Source organism: Sardina pilchardus, chromosome 16 (assembly GCF_963854185.1).
Source record: "Sardina pilchardus chromosome 16, fSarPil1.1, whole genome shotgun sequence".
NCBI classification, from domain to species: Eukaryota; Metazoa; Chordata; class Actinopteri; order Clupeiformes; family Clupeidae; genus Sardina; species Sardina pilchardus.
The window spans coordinates 11,618,162-11,634,299 of record NC_085009.1 but is presented as its reverse complement, the minus strand read 5'-3'; the positions used below and the strand labels follow the sequence as shown (position 1 = coordinate 11,634,299).

Genomic DNA, 16,138 nt, shown 5'->3' with positions numbered 1-16,138 from the left:
AAATAGAAAGAAGGGATTTATTCAGACACATGAGTAGTGAAACACTGCATTCTTGATTCAACATGAATATGATAAGAATATGATTAGCATTCATATCACTTTGATTTAGACTGTTTTAATGCTGTTAAGAATGAATTTAACTTACTCATCTTTGCTCAGATCTGACTAATCTATAAGTGGTCACATGATTTTTGTGACTTACAAGACAGCTCTACATTAATGGGTTAACCTATGGGGTATAACTTGTACGATTTTAGACATTGCCATCTACGTTGTATACATGATGATGCACAAACAAGTGATACAAGTAAAAACATTTAAATGATTTATTCAAGTATATTTCAGAAATACACAGGGGTGAGCAGCACTAAGCTATTGTGTACAATGTTAACTCAGAATACACAGGCAATTAGGACACAATAATTCTACATAAGCTCTAGAACTACATTATAAAAGAACGGTTGCCATTTATTTTTTGTGTAAACATTTTGTCTACAGGTAATAGCCCGTTGAAGGGCATATTTGCATTATTATGTGCTAGTACTAAAGACAGAGGAAAGCCGTGATTCAGTGTGTAGTTTCATATGCACAGTTACTGCAATATCTTAATAAGCAATGAGTAAGCAATGACAATGTAGAATTGTGTAAATATGAGCAGTTTTACAAAAATTAAAATAATCTTGTAAGACATTTTGTCTTTCACACAGTGGTGCCTTCATACTGTGTTTCTTCAAAAACAGCATCCATGGTCATTCAGTACAAGTAGTTATCATTGATATGATCATGATCAATGTATGGTTTGATCACTGTCTTGATTGACCTCCATTTGCTCGTAGAGTATTTCAGTCTCAGTATCTGAAATCAAACGAGGGCTCAGTTTAATTACAAACATGCTAGGAAACCATACATGTAAAATAACACATGCCAGTGCTAAGAGTGTTTTCATGTCGTTATTTGTGGTTATTTGGGATGAGATTATCTGTTGTCTACGAGAAAGTCCAGAATACTTACGCTGTTACATGGCAGCCAGAGACATAAGCATAATTGCCAGTATACCGAAGATCGCAGCGAACAATGTTATTGTTGTAGTCTGATTCTGGGACGTGGTAGCTTGGGTTCACACTGATCTGCATCAAGGATAAAAATAGCACGCTGAGTAAATCGACCTTAGAATCACATCCATGCACAAACAGTCAAACTACCTTGTTTTTGCAACATTCTGTAAATGATACAAATGACAGATCAAACAGGAAACTCGATTGCCTTTCATGTCTCATTTTAAGTTATACACAGGAAAAGGTGTAACGTTCCTTGTTGCAAATGGTTGACAATTTGTCCCAGTAGCCTAACCTCTCACTCTCACTGTCACATGTACGTGCACAAGTAGTCCAAATCCTCCCAAGTATTATAACACCACAGAATGCCCTACAAATATCATACAGGTACAGTATTTAACAACAACAACAACAACAACAACAACAACAACAACAACAACAACAACAACAACAATGTCCTTTGTGAACATTTCTTTGTTGAATGGGTCCCATCTTTTGTCGCCGTTTCTTTCCATTAGGCCTGCAACACTTCCAGGAGGCTCAGCAGTGGTGTCTGGCATCCTAGATCCCTCAATTCTCCAGAGTGGTCAGTACACGTGCCAACAGCTACTACGATACTCAAGATATCCCTCGAAACGATTCCAGATGTGTAGTAGGCCTTTCACTTTGTTGTAATGATTTGTCAACAGAGTAAACGTGGTATACAATACAACACCTGTGTTATTTCACACAGAATGAATAGCTCAGAAAATGAGAGGGTAACAGAATGTAAATGACACAACATTAACACTAACCTTGAGTATGTAGTTGCCAGGTTTTACGTCAGTGATGTCGATCCATTGGCAGTCTATGTCAGCATTGTAAGTGTCATAGCATCCTGGACTCAGCCCCTACAACAGCAGACAGTGCTTTAAGCCATGTGGCCGACATCTTCGAACATTAACAACATGACATGAGTGATTTACACCACTGTAAGTCCACACAGAACAGCTGATAGTTCACAGCTACTGCGTCCCTCCATGAATTACGGAGCCCATCTGGCGCAGTCCGACTTACCTCACAAAGGCCCCTCTCGCCTATAAATCAGACATAGTCAGCATGACTCTGCTGTTAAAGTTATACAAAATATGTGAATATACAATTCATATTCATAATGATGGAAACAACTATGCCCTATAGGTTGAAATATTTAAAAAATATTATATATAATAATAAAAAAACAGGCTGTGACATGGAGGACGTGGCAAACTTAAAACTACCATCTCAAATTATATTGGCCATTTCATCTGGACTCTGGCCTTCACTGCCGCCACCATACGGAACAGATCATGGGAGCCCAACATTCAGCTCACCCTCCCTTACTCCCACGCATAGCTGTGGTCGCTATTCATATGCATGCTGTAGGCTCTGCTTTAATTGTGAATTAAAGTAAATAAGTCAGAGTACAGTATTGAGAGACATACGGCCCTAATCTAAAAGGCTATCCAAGTGCAAAGTCTGTCAACAAGCAAATTTCTCTTGCATGAGCTAAAACTATCGTGTTGCATGTGAGAGCACAGAGTTGACTCATCAGTGATTGTGCATCTTACCAATGCTGTTAAATTAGCCCGTAGATTTATATTTATGATGATAGATGTTTTTATAACATGTATCATAAGTCTGAGTTGTTATCATTTGTCATTTTTAAATGTCTTTGCTATTTATCTTTCCTAATTATTTATTACACAGTGCTTCAATAACTGGCAGCACTTCTAAGGGAAATACCCAGAATCATCGGGAGGAGAGTTCTGTTGCATTCGTCTGCCAGTGTAGGTGTACTATTACTTAAGTCCAAATAACTAATACAGTTTGGACACCAGATGTCACTATTTTCTAAACCTGCAATAAAATTCACATTATTAAAGGCAGGGTCCAGTGTAATCCAACACACTATTCATTATGTGTTAACAGTAGTCAAAGAAACAGAGCTTAATGGCTCAAGTCGTTAACAGTTCCAGACAGTTAATATGCTTCAGGGGCATTGAAGTAAGAGGTAGAATTTATATTCTGTTGAGCTCAAATGTCAACAACCTTTTCCCAGTGTCTCCAATTCCAACTCAGTGCTTGCAATGTAATACTGATGCCTGAATGTCTCCCGCACTAGGGTGGTCTAATTGGAAAGATGGCAATCAACCTTTATGATCACTCCTTAAAAAATAGTTGGCTTAGTGGTTCCAGGTAATCAGTGTTCCACTGAAGACCGGTAAAAAACTGGACTGACACTGAAGAGTGAGGCTGCCACCTGCGTCTCATTTCGAGCAAAATTATGTGTGCCAAGTGCGACCATTTCAGCCCATTTAAGAGAAAATTATAGTGGCATTTCACTCGGCGAGATAATGCCTCAATTCAGCCTGAATTGCTCTTAAATGATACTCTCTCCGTGCGTAAACAGCTACGGTGTAATTACCTGGGTGTGCGAGGTGCAAGCAAATCGTCTGTAGAAGCCGTAGTCACAGGACGTGTCCTCCAGACAGAAGCTGGCCTTGTGGCCCTCTGCCACGCGGTGCTGGGTACTCGCATCCAACAGGTCATAGTGACTGAACTCGTCCATGCTGTGGTAGTGCCTGAAATCACAGACAAGTTCTGTACCTCTGTATGTGTGTGTGTGATCCTTTCTGCAGCTGAGACGTCAGCAAGAAAACACAGAGAGAGAGACTGAGAGAGAGAGCACATTTCAGATGCTTGATTGGCCGCAGAAATTGCATAACAGGTGGATGGGGGGAAAAAATGGCTCCAGACCTTCAAATGTCGAGTCAAGTGTTACATTCTTTGGCGACCATTTTCTCATGAACTGCAAAAGCCATATGTCCAACAAAGATGTTATGTGACTGGGTGTGCTGCATAACATCTGTAACATCATTGCCATATTGAAATGATCACATTTTGCCACATATGGCACTTCAGAGATCCACGGTGTTGTACAGTATTAAACAAAAACGAGACAGTGATCATGATCAGAAGGGGCCTTTCTGAACAACTTTGCATAAATGCTGCAAATAAGAACCAAAGGTTTTGTTAAAATGAAGAACTCTGCGCATCAATCCTCGTCATCTGCTGTCACAGCTTCTCAGTAGGACCATGAGAATCATATAGGAAGGAGACTGGAGCACACTGATCTCACTTGCAGTCTTTTATTGGTACAAACAGACTAACGTTTCGACACTATGTGTCCTCTTCAGAGTCACTGGTCATTGGTGTTTGCACCAATAAAAGACTGCAAGTGAGATCAGTGTGCTCCAGTCTCCTTCCTATATGAAGAACCAAAGGTTGCTTTCAATACTCAGCGCCTGTCTTGTTTCTGTGAAGCTTTGTGAGTTTTATCCTCAGTGTGTTAACCTCATTGGAAAATATTACTGGGTGGTTTTTGACTGTCTGTGGTTTGATAAGCTGCCAATAAAATCCAGATTTCATCTGAGAACAATGACAGGAAACTAATGAGAAGGATCAACTTTGCACATATCCTCGGCCAAAAACTAGAAGACTGTTGAAGACTTAGAGTATGTTTATAAACAAAGTTTTTGAGGTTTAAAACACACATATATATTGGTGTTGGATACCTCAAAAACGGAGTTCGGAGAAGTTGAACCAAGCGTCAATAACGTTAAATTCCTTTTCCGAAAGGATTTCTCCACTCATGACATTTCAGGGTTTCTACGACTGACTACAAGCATGAGGTCACTGTATACGTTGGGAGGGAGCCAAATGTACTCCAAGTGTAGTAATGTAATGTGGCCCCTCTACATCAGGACTAAACTATGCTGCGAGACACTGCCATGAATTGGCTTTTCTGGCACTACAGGGCAACTGAGCGAGCCAGTTATGTGTTTTATACAAGCAAGCATTCAGACCATTTCCCTTGGAACTCAAAACTCGAACCACTTGTAATACGACTCCAAAAATAGCATTAGTTAAGAGCTAATGGGGGAGGCTTCATGTTGCATTGTCAAAGGCGCAAAAATTCACTCTCGGAGGAGACAAAAGGGTATTGGATAGATTTGATTTAGTTTTCACCAAAGCCAAGAGCACTGGTTTAGTCTTAGAAGAACAATGAACAATGAACCCTCCAACCGGCCTTGAGGAACTGGAAACTTGTTGCTGGAAGAGGACAGAAAGTTAGACAGACAGGTGACAAATGAAGTCGGCGAAAAGAGAGCTAATTTAGACCTGTGGCAGTCTAATTGCTGGTGGTGTACTGTATGTGCACAGTGCACACTCACTGGTGACAGCTGTGCCACTCCCATGAGTAGCGTGGTCTGCTTGGTAAGAAGTCGGAGGTTCCTTGGTTCTTCACTCGCTGCGGAAACCTCAGGAGCATGCGTGTGTCGTAGTCTCGCGCTCCGTAGGCTGAACTGTTGATCCAAAAGTATAATCAGATCCAGTAAATACACATGGCATTCTGTGAAATTTCTCTAGAATATGCATGATGACATCATGTTGACATGAGGAGAGAAAAAAAACAGATGTTTCTTTGGAACTCATTGTTATGTCTTAGATTAAATTCAGTTTTAGCAGTCCTATTACTGAAAGAGAAGCCCTTTTTATATTTAACCAGACTTAGTGAATGCTGATGCAAAAAGCCCCCCCCCCCCCCCCCCACACACACACTAATTAATAAATCCTTGAGAAGTTGTTGACCTAAAAGTTTACAAATGTTGCTGTGACTTTTTGAGCATACATTTTCACAATTCTTTATGGTGCCATCATCAGAGCAATTTGAATAAACACAGTCAGTTATGATACCATTAGCTGAACACAATGAATGAAATACAGTCTATCCACAGCACTTTTCAAGGCAGTCTTTGTCATATTTGTTTACTATACCTTGCCAAGCAGTTCTCCTCTGCTGCACATCTAAGGTTATACATTGGCATTCTTTGGACGTACGTGGAGGATTGGATATAATAAGGGTCTGGCACAAGGTCGGGCAGGCCTATGGAGAATGTGTATCTAGTGGTTTTCACACGCTTTCATAAACGTATATAATGAACAAAGCACTCTCATGTTACCATGCCATTCAGATAAGGTGTCGTTCTTACCGTGTTGGAAGTACCTCGTGCCATATCCCGGACGCTGCCTGCGTCGTGGTCTCTCATATGCGTCATAGGAATTGTAATATGGGTTGTCTGGGTCATCAATGGACTTGTATGGATCATAAGGGTCGTCCCCGACCATCATGTCTTCTCTCCGTAGATTAGACAACGGAGGGGTTCGAGTAGAGTTGCTTTGCTCAGCACTAGCAGTGTCGTTACCTGAGGTGTCATTTCGATCAGCCGGATGATGTATGCGCCCGACGGTCCGGTTGTGCCTCTGGGTTTGAGATTGTAACCAACGCAAGCCACCGGTGCGTCCCCCTCCAGTGACGGGTTTTGGGGAACGGTATGAGCTGGGAGAACTGTCCGCTGAGTTCACGTTGCTGACGATAGTTATAGGTTTGACCTCAGGCTGTTCCTTATTTTGTCTTTGCCTCGCCGGTTGATATTCCGAGCCGTGGCTGAGTAATCTAAAAACTTGGCCATTGTGCTGCCACTGAAAGGTTTGACCCGTGCCAGAGGCAGGATTCGCTCGACTTGGTTCACGGAGGCGTTGAGAATTAGTGGTTTGCAGTATGCAACCGAGTAAACATATATGCGCGCTAAAGCAAATTAGAGAGTCAATTAAACGCGTCTGCATTTTAATAGATGGCTAAATGTTCTGAACAACGTGAGGAGGACAGACTGTTGACTCAAAAATATCCTTAAAAATCGTATTTAAAAAACTGCCTGGGAAAGAAATCAAATGTATTTTTCATGCTTTCAAAATGCCTATATGGTCATATGCATAGTCTATGCGCAATCTCTCATGTCTCCTCACTGGAGCGCTCAACAAGTTTGCTGTTCTATGGGGACCTCAAGTAGGAGGAGTTGAATTTCTAAAGTTTCTGATTCCGTTGTTATACAAGGTCCTTGAAACACCATCGAAATGTGTAAATAACAGTTATGCCAGCCACCTGACTATAGCTAATTGAAATGTCATAAAGTTTCATAACCTGCTGATGACACATTAAACGACTCTTGGCATTGAAATTGCGTTCTCGGAATGTTTAAGACATCAAGGGAGACAGAGTAGCCTACTAGCCTACATTTGTTGGCCTACCTAGTGTCCATGATTTTTCCCTGCAAGCACCCTTATATTCATCTGATCTGTATTCCAGGACATATGGAGTCTAGCATTTTATTATATGTTTTTTTTTTTTTTGGATCAGCTGACATAATATGATGTCAACTACTTTGAAGCTATACCAATTACTTGGAAGTGCATTTCCAGGGTATTTCCAGTGTAGTTCTTCCCTTATAAGTAATGTCCATCAGTCAGACACCTGCCATCCAAGGTTGGCATGCTTCTATACATCATGATGAGATACTCTATTGATATTTGGGGATCAATAAAGTATCTATCTATCTATCTCTATCTACAGCATCTGTCGATCTCTCTGCCTCTCTATCTCTCTATCTATCTATCTATCTATCAATATGAAGCAATGACATAGATAAAAAGCAATCCAACAAATCAACACAATCAAATAATGATAAAAACAAGAATTGTTAGAAGTTTCAGTATAATACACAAACATAATAATCTTGAATCACTATGTAGATACAAAATGGCTGCCACTACCACAGAGCACCTGTACATCCAGCACTGCTTATATCAGTCTTGACAAATGTAAGCTTGTTGATAAGCATGCCTGTATATCATATACTTTCTGCTCTAAACCAACCTTTCTGTTCTGTTCTGTTCTTTCTGTCAGTTATCTGTCAGAAACACATAATGTACACAGCTACAGCTCTGCATCAATGTTGGACGAAACGTCATGACATTGTCTTTGTCTCTTATAGTCCTCCTGTCAGTGACCGTCTTTCACATTCAGTTGTATAAGTTATGCTTTTTCTTTTTACGCAGTGCGATGTTGCAGCATTGACTTGCATCGTTGACTTGTACCACTGACCTCTTGCTGACACTTGACAACAAACTGCCAGCTTGGGAAACATAATAAGTGGTTCTGCTCACTGTACTTTTCATCTTAAACCACCGTCCGTGACCACCCATATGAGTTTATGAAATGTAGTCGGTTTCCCGTTAGCAAAGAAATGCCACGTTTCCCTGTTAGTTGAACCACCAAATAACGTCAAAAAAGTATAAAGATATACTTTAGGTGTCTATACCATTACACCTCCAACGCAAGTTTATAAAATATACCTCAGGTGTCTATACCATTATACCTCCAATGCAATACTTAATAAAATGCAACATGTTACTTTAAAGTGTTGTCCCTCCTGAGGTTCTCATCAGGTGTGAAGCATTCTGCTCTAATGAGGAATTGTGCTCTCAGATGTACACTAGGTGGCACTTTGTTCACTTCGTTCATCACTGCATACTGTACTGTAGCACCGAGCTTTCAGCATCACTGACAGATATACTGTGGAGGTCATTTTAGTCATGTCAGTTAATGTCCTGTAATATCTGATGAAGGTCAAAAGGTTATGTCATTTAGTCTCACTGCCTTTCAGCATCACTGACCGATATACTGTGAAGGTCATTTTAGTCATGTCAGTTAATGTCCTGTAATATCTGATGAATGTCAAAAGGTTATGTCATTTAGTCTCATTGCCTTTCGTGGCCTATGGTTTTCACCACAGCTCAAGACCTCCCACACAACTAAGAGAAAATTCCAGTGGTTCAGAGAAAGGATGATTGTTGACCCTTTTGACAACACCAAACAATAATTCTTTATTGTGTAGGAAAGGATCCCTCAATCATGTACAATCACAGAGGAAATTGCTGAGAGCTTGGGCCAACGCTCCGCAGAATATGTCCAAGAGTTTGGGAAGATCTGTGAAGAACAGTACAAACACAGGATTGCAGTAGCTGCCCCGACAAACACACACACACACACACACACACACACACACACAGAATTTAATTGTGATATTTACCTACTTACTTACTTACTTACTTACTCCAGAGAGCAAACATGCAAATGATATACTGCAAATAAATTATCATGACAGTTATCCTTATAGATCTGTCTTGTCATCGGATGTGGGGAACCCTATGTCTTGTCATCTGATGTGGAGAATCCTATGTCTTGTCATGAACCCTACTGTATGTCTTGTCATCTGATGTGGGGAACCCTATGTCTTGTCATCTGATGTGGAGAACCCTGTGTCTTGTCATGAACCCTATGTCTTTCTTGTCATCTGATGTGGAGAACCCTATGTCTTGTCATGAACCCTATGTCTTGTCATCTGATGTGGGGAACCCTGTCTTGGATGACGAGGACCACTGATGTGTCATGTAAGTCATGTCAGTAAGTGTGACCCAGTCATTATTGGCAGCTGTCTCATCAGCTCCAATTGAGAATGGCATAATATGAACGGCAATACAGCCAGCGATATAACTGTCTAACAAACATCACTATGTGTCTGCACTGTGCTAGCAATGTGCATTGAATATTTTGTATTGCCTGTCATGTTTTGTCTGCAGGCAAGACAATTTTAGAGTTACTTTTAAATTGGTCCAAGTATCTGGCAAAGAACTGAAAGAAAATTATTCATAGCTGTTTTGAAAAAGTAGTCTAATTTACTGTTCGATTTATCACATAAAGCTATGAGCCTGGGGAGGGGTGATGTGTAGAGATCTATGATTCCTTGTTAGACCTATCACTCAAATATTTTTCCTCAGTCTCAATAAGAACACAGACCAGCAGGAAAACAGCCATGTCCAAGTCTTACTCAACTAAGGGAGTAATGCACACGTTTTAGTCACGTGACCTTGTGGTACAGCTTGTGTAAGGGCAGAAATCTGCCAAAAAAACGAGCTGAAAAAGAAAGAGCTGTTATATGATTCCTGACAAAAGTTCTTGGACACTCTGAGAACTGTGATCAGTTGCAGACTTGGGACGCAGTGTGTTTATAAAAGCCAGCCAGTGACTGCAGACTTAGGCTATGTCTGGACAGCTCTGAGTTATTCATGCAGTACATTTGGTTAAAAAAAAGAGAACGGTCTGACAGGTATCCCATCTAACCGTTCAGTCTCTAAATACACAACAAAGTGTTGTGATTGTCACAAACGGCTTTGGAGCCTATTTATTCATATCTGCCAGCCCAGATGTTATTACATTCAGTGTTAGGCCATAAATCATATGTGTTTTCATCCATTAGAAATATGACTGGGACTTTGGGAAATATGGGAAATATAACTGGGGAATGCGGTTTGCCCAAGAGACGCCGCTCTACTCTCGCACCACGAGTATAACACAAAATCTGTAGATTTCATTAAAACAGCGCACACTCCACTGACTCCAGTTCAGGTAGGCTATTAACATCTCCACCAGATTCTTTGGAAATGAATACATTTAAAATATCTGAGATTTGTTGCATACCAGATCAGGACCATCTGTCCTAGGTCAAAAGTTCTTTCTTTTCTTCATCTACTTTTGGTCCTTTCTTTTTCTCCCTCTCTCTCTCTCTCTCTCTCTCTCTCTCTGCCACACAAAGATGTTTTCTCTCTCTCTTCCTCTCCTTCCCCGTGTCTCACTGGAACTGGCAAGGAAAACGCCGTCTCCCTCCCTCTCTCTTTCTCTCTTTCTCTGTCTGTCTCTCTCTCGCTCTCTCTCTCTCTCTCTCTCTCTCTCTCTCTCTCAGACAGTGGAAACACATCTGCAAGCAATTAACCCAGTTCCTCTGTCCACGTTGCTGGATTTATCCTCTTTTGATATTGGGCCAAGAGACTGGCAGTGGTGAGAAGTTTTTTTGTTTGGATTAGTCTGGGCACAGTGAGAGAAAGAGGACAGAGATGCCAGAGAAAGTCAACAAGGTCCACGTCGCTGCAGATATCTTAGAGGAGTTTGCTCGGATGGACAGAAGGAACTTTATTTTATTTTTTTAAAAAAAGGAGTGCCTCGTACTATGCAATGGACTCATAAATCAAAGGTCCACAGCTCGGGTGTAGTTGTAATACTCACTGTATTTCATTATGTCAAGGCACAGCATAGCTGAAATAAACATCGAAATAGCCTTTTCAGTTAATTTACACAGATGTTTTAGAAGAGGATGCATGCTTAAGATCTCCAAAGCACAGACAAATCCTTAGAAAAGGATTCAAGTGATATCGTGTGTTGGGTCAATTTGGGTCCGAGTGATTATCCAACAATCCAAGTGAGTTTTTCCTGACATAAAAATTACAAACGATAATTAAGAATCTATTGAAGCCTAGTTCACGATCTTGTCTTAACATTTCAAGTAGGATTTTTGAAAGTTAGTGACTATGCTGTATATAAACCAGCCCTGTGCAATTATTTCATTTTATTTATTTATTTTTTTCGTCGGCTAAATATGAAAAGAGAACTCCTTGTGAGCAATAAAAGCCATTACAAAAGCCTTGTGCTGAGCTGCTTGCTTATCCAGCCTACATTCCCCTTTGCAGATGCTTTTCCTGAGCAAACAGAAGTTTTCCATTACTCCAGAATCTCAAACTCAGCCGACAGGTTGCTCTCTCTCTCTCTCTCTCTCTCTCTCTCTCTCTCTCTCTCTCTCTCTCTCTCTCCTTTTCTTTTTACTTCCTCTTCTTCACTGTCTGTCTCCTCATCCCTCTCATTCGTTCCCTCTCTCTCTCATTCGCCCCCCCCTCTCTCTCTCTCCATCTCTCAATGTCTGCCTCTTTCTCGCCGTCTCTCATACGCACTCTTACGCACACACATTAGCCTACGTGGCAATCTGCACGTGAAGTCAGGCCCCATTTACCACAGAAGGAGAACAAGAGGAGGAGTTCCTTGCCTCGACCAGAGCAGTTCCTAAGTGCTTACCCAACTCAAAAATCAACATTCTAAACCCGTGCTCCTTCCATCATCTTATAACCATCATTCCGCCTTGTTCTTTCTTTAAAGGATTTGGATTAAGAAAGAGCAACATACAATAAATTCTTCGCAAAGTCAACATTCGATTTTTCTCTCTAGGCCCTCTGGAAGACATTGCACATTTATCCCTGAGGAATTCTGAAAGACAAACTGCCTCGAGCAGTCCACAGACACTGATTACAAACAAAACTTGCATTCGCCTGAAAGAGAAACATCTGACAGCAGCAGAGAAGCCAAAAGTCCACACGTCCAGATGTGTATCTTCCCAAATTCTTGGACATATTCTGCGGAGCGTTGGCCCAAGCTCTCGGCAATTTCCTCTGTGATTGTACATGATCGAGGGATCCTTTCCTACACAATAAAGAATTATTGTTTGGTGTTGTCAAAAGGGTCAACAATCATACTTTCTCTGAACCACTGGGAATTTTCTCTCAGTTATGTGGGAGGTCTTTCAGAGTAGAGCTGTGGTGAAAACCATAGGCCACGAAAGGCAGTGAGACTAAATGACATAACCTTTTGACCTTCATCAGATATTACAGTGTATTTAACACCTCTGATCAAAGTAGGCTAATATTCTGTTGAAAGTGAACAAGTGAAAGCAACAAAAAATAGGTTACATCAGCTGGAGTTTTGCCTTCTTTGAGATCTAAGGTGCTCTAAGCGATGTAACGCTGTTTATAACATAAAAATTTTTTTTGACAGATACAACAAACATCACCTCACCATCCACTATCTGCATGTGCCCTGAATACACTGTAAAAAAAGTCTCTGTGGACAGCCTATAGACGCCAAAAACGGCAACAAAAAAACCCTGGTCCAACCTGGACCATAAAAACATAACAAACCAGGCCAATGCCGACGAGATGTGCATTTATAGGAGTTTCACTATGCTACAGTACATGTATGAAAGGCTCTTTCAGTCACTCATTTCTTTCCAGTGGAGCGTTAACTGTGTTGTAACGGCATCTTTTGTTATATTCGGCTCCTCTTCATGTTGACACTGAATATCGTGTTTGCCCAATAATAACAATAATAACGCATTGATCCTTTTTTATCGGAACATGCTGATTCACAAGGGGCAACACCCAATCGGGTCTGAGTAGACGCTAACATTAACTAGAGCCAGGTTCAAACACACCTGGCTCTACCGGAAACAAACTGAAACTTTCGTCCACGTAGCCTATTGCACAGGAAGGAGCTGGAGGGAGGGTTTTGTTTGAACGTCAACAGAAATGACGTTACCCAACATCGCTTAGAGTGTCTTTAACATTTTAAGTTCACTTGCTTTTACATTTGTTGAACTTAAAAAAACACTGACTTAAAAATATCTTTAATGACTTTGAAATATCGCTTAAAAGCATCGCCTGCAGATAGTCACTGTAATGAATATAATCTGGGCCGGGTTTCCCAGATTTGTTAAGAAGCTCTTAAGTGCTAAGAACTTCTTAGGAGCATTCTTAGAGCGCTCCTAAGAAGTTCTTAGGGAAACCCGGCCCACCTGACCATTTGCCACCTCCAACCTCATGGTCAGGGTTACAGTCAGATGTTCACAACATCCTAGAAGGTCAAAGTGGTATGATCTTCGTTCACATTTACTGTACAAATTGTATTTACACAAAGTTGTGCACCGTAAAGGCTAATACTTTAATTCACTGACATCTGCTACACATTTCAGTAAGTGTACTTTCACTCTTCTTAAATCCAACCATGCCCCACTCAATAAGAATCATCCCCTCGAAGCAAATTTCAAAGGAATTTCAAGGACACTGTAAATGTGTTATGAGGACTCTGTAAAGTTTGCTCCCATCATGCCTGGACCCAGTGGGTGAAAAGACAGTAAAAACTTTTAAGGGAATCCCATAAGACCCAACGGATTAGGTCAGTATATTCCCAGCTCTTAAAGATACCTTGTGTAACCCAAAGACCAGGAAGCACTTATATGAATGATCCCAGTCTGCTTTTTTATATGTCTGGTGTAAGAACTCAGCGATGTCTGTCAGCGCTCTTCAATGCCATTTATTTACTCACTTATGTACTGTAGATAGTAATCTGTATATGTCCATGTTTAATGCAGTCCATGATTCCCAGTTATTATCAGGTTTTTACAGGTTTATCAGGTTTTTAATTTTTTTTAGATTTTTGTCCCAATTCGAGAAGCCTGGCCCTTATAGTTTTGAGAAATCACATTCAACACATTCAGTTGTGATTAGAGTTGGATTCATGGCTCTATGGGGAAAAATATGCGTATGAACACATGATTGGAATAAAATGGCCCAATCCGATTGGAATTTCAATCGGAATTATAGGGATGGGTCCATTACACTCGTCATATCCCATATACATTTCTTCAGATTATTCGCTTTTGGTGTTCTTTTACCAGTCTGTAATTGTAGCACAAATATGGCAGCCTGTGTAACAAGGCTATAATCATAATATGACCCCCCCCCCCCCCCAATACGAGACAGAAAATGCTATTACAGTAGTATCACCTACTGTGGTTTACTTGGACTTGTACTTGTACTAAATGGTTAAATAGCTGAATGTGAGCGCAGAGGTGAGATGATCTCAGTTGAGTGAAGAACCTGATTGCAGAGAATTGCTGGGAAACCACTGATTTGTCTTGCACAATAATCCCCTCATGAGCCGATGCTCCGGCCTACTGTAGGTGAAACCTGTAGAATACCATACAATTACGAAATGCCGATTGATAAACACCAGATGTGCGGATTAGTCATTATTTCTGAGAAATGACTTTTCTGCCCTTAGTCTCCTGCAGCATTTGATCTATGACCTTAACTACTGCTTAACTACTAGTTACTACAAAGCATTGTTAACTATTGTCACGGAGGAGGTCATATCAGAGAGGGTTAAAGCGGAGCAGTCAGTAATCAAGGATCTTTGGTCATATACAGTACATGATCTTATGTGATCATAGTAACAATATTCAAACCAAAACAACTGCCCCCTAGACTAAGCCATGACACCTTTTAACTAGATACCTTGATACTTACTCACCCCTGTATGTGAAAGTGGTAGAATACCATGGAACTATGAAATACCGATTGATACACACCAGATGTACGGATTGGTCATTATTTCTGAGAAATGACTTTTCCACCCTTCATCTCCTGTGGCATTTGAGTAAGTATTGCTCACTCTTGTCTTATGTCATGGGGGAGATCATACATGATCTTATGTGATAATGTAAACAATACCAAAACCAACACACCTGGACACTTTTTTTTTAAACAAGATAAGTCAAAGTCTGTTTGTTTCTCCTTACATATCTCCATGCCACCTTATATCTCTGCCCAAATGGCGCCATCATCGTGGAAGACGTCGCTCAACTTAGGAGCACAACGGTCGTGGTAGCATGCCTGGATGAGGGCATTCAAATAGGTGGGCGCAGTGCCAGAGAGTACTTTGTAGGTTAGCGTTATGTCTTGAATTTGATGCGGGCGGCCAACGGTAGCCAGTGTAGCTGGATGAGCAATGGGGTGACATGTGCCCTTTTGGGTTGGTTGTAGACCAAGCGAGCTTCTGCATTCTGGATCATTTGAAGGGGTTTCACTATGTAGACTGTGATACCTGTCAGGAGGGCATTGCAGTAGTCAAGTCGTGAGATGACTATTGCCTGTACCAGGAGTGTAGAGTGCGTATCGGCACGACCTGACTACTGACGCCACATGATCGGAGAAGGTTAGTTGGTTGTCGAAAACGACTCTTTCTTGCAGTCCTGGTATAGGTGCAACAGATAAGGAATCAATTTTGATGTTGATGTCATGATGTACTGTATGATATGTTTGGCTGGGAGGACCGTGAGGTGGTGTGCCAATCTGAGATTCGTGTTGAGACCAGGGGGTCATCAGGTGGAAAGGACAGATAGAGCTGTGTGTTGTCTGCATAGCAGTGGTATGAGAAGCCATGCGAACAGATGATCTGTCCCAAGGAGGTGGTGTAGATACAGTAGCAAAGAGAAGGGAGCCCAGCACTAAACCCTGGGGGAACCCTGTGGAGAGAAAGTGAGGCCCACAGTTGTCCAAGCCATGATACATTAAACGAGCGTCCTGTGAGTTAGGATGCAAACCAGCAGAGAGCTGAGCCGGAGATGCCCATGTTTGAGAGTATAGAGAGAAGGATGTTGTGATCT

At 41.2% G+C, this 16,138-nt stretch overlaps 1 protein-coding gene across 1 annotated transcript; it reads right to left on the bottom strand.

Moving 5' to 3' along the window:
- Positions 1-312: 312 nt before the first annotated feature.
- loxa (lysyl oxidase a) lies at positions 313-6,968 on the bottom strand. Its single transcript, XM_062515819.1, has 7 exons — positions 6,131-6,968; positions 5,916-6,024; positions 5,312-5,443; positions 3,502-3,658; positions 1,850-1,945; positions 1,012-1,127; positions 313-855 (listed from the first exon to the last, which is right to left on the bottom strand). The coding sequence occupies exons 1-7, from the start codon at positions 6,762-6,764 to the stop codon at positions 849-851; spliced, it is 1,251 nt and encodes a 416-aa protein (XP_062371803.1). The 5' UTR covers positions 6,765-6,968; the 3' UTR covers positions 313-848.
- Between the last annotated feature and the right edge of the window lie 9,170 nt (positions 6,969-16,138).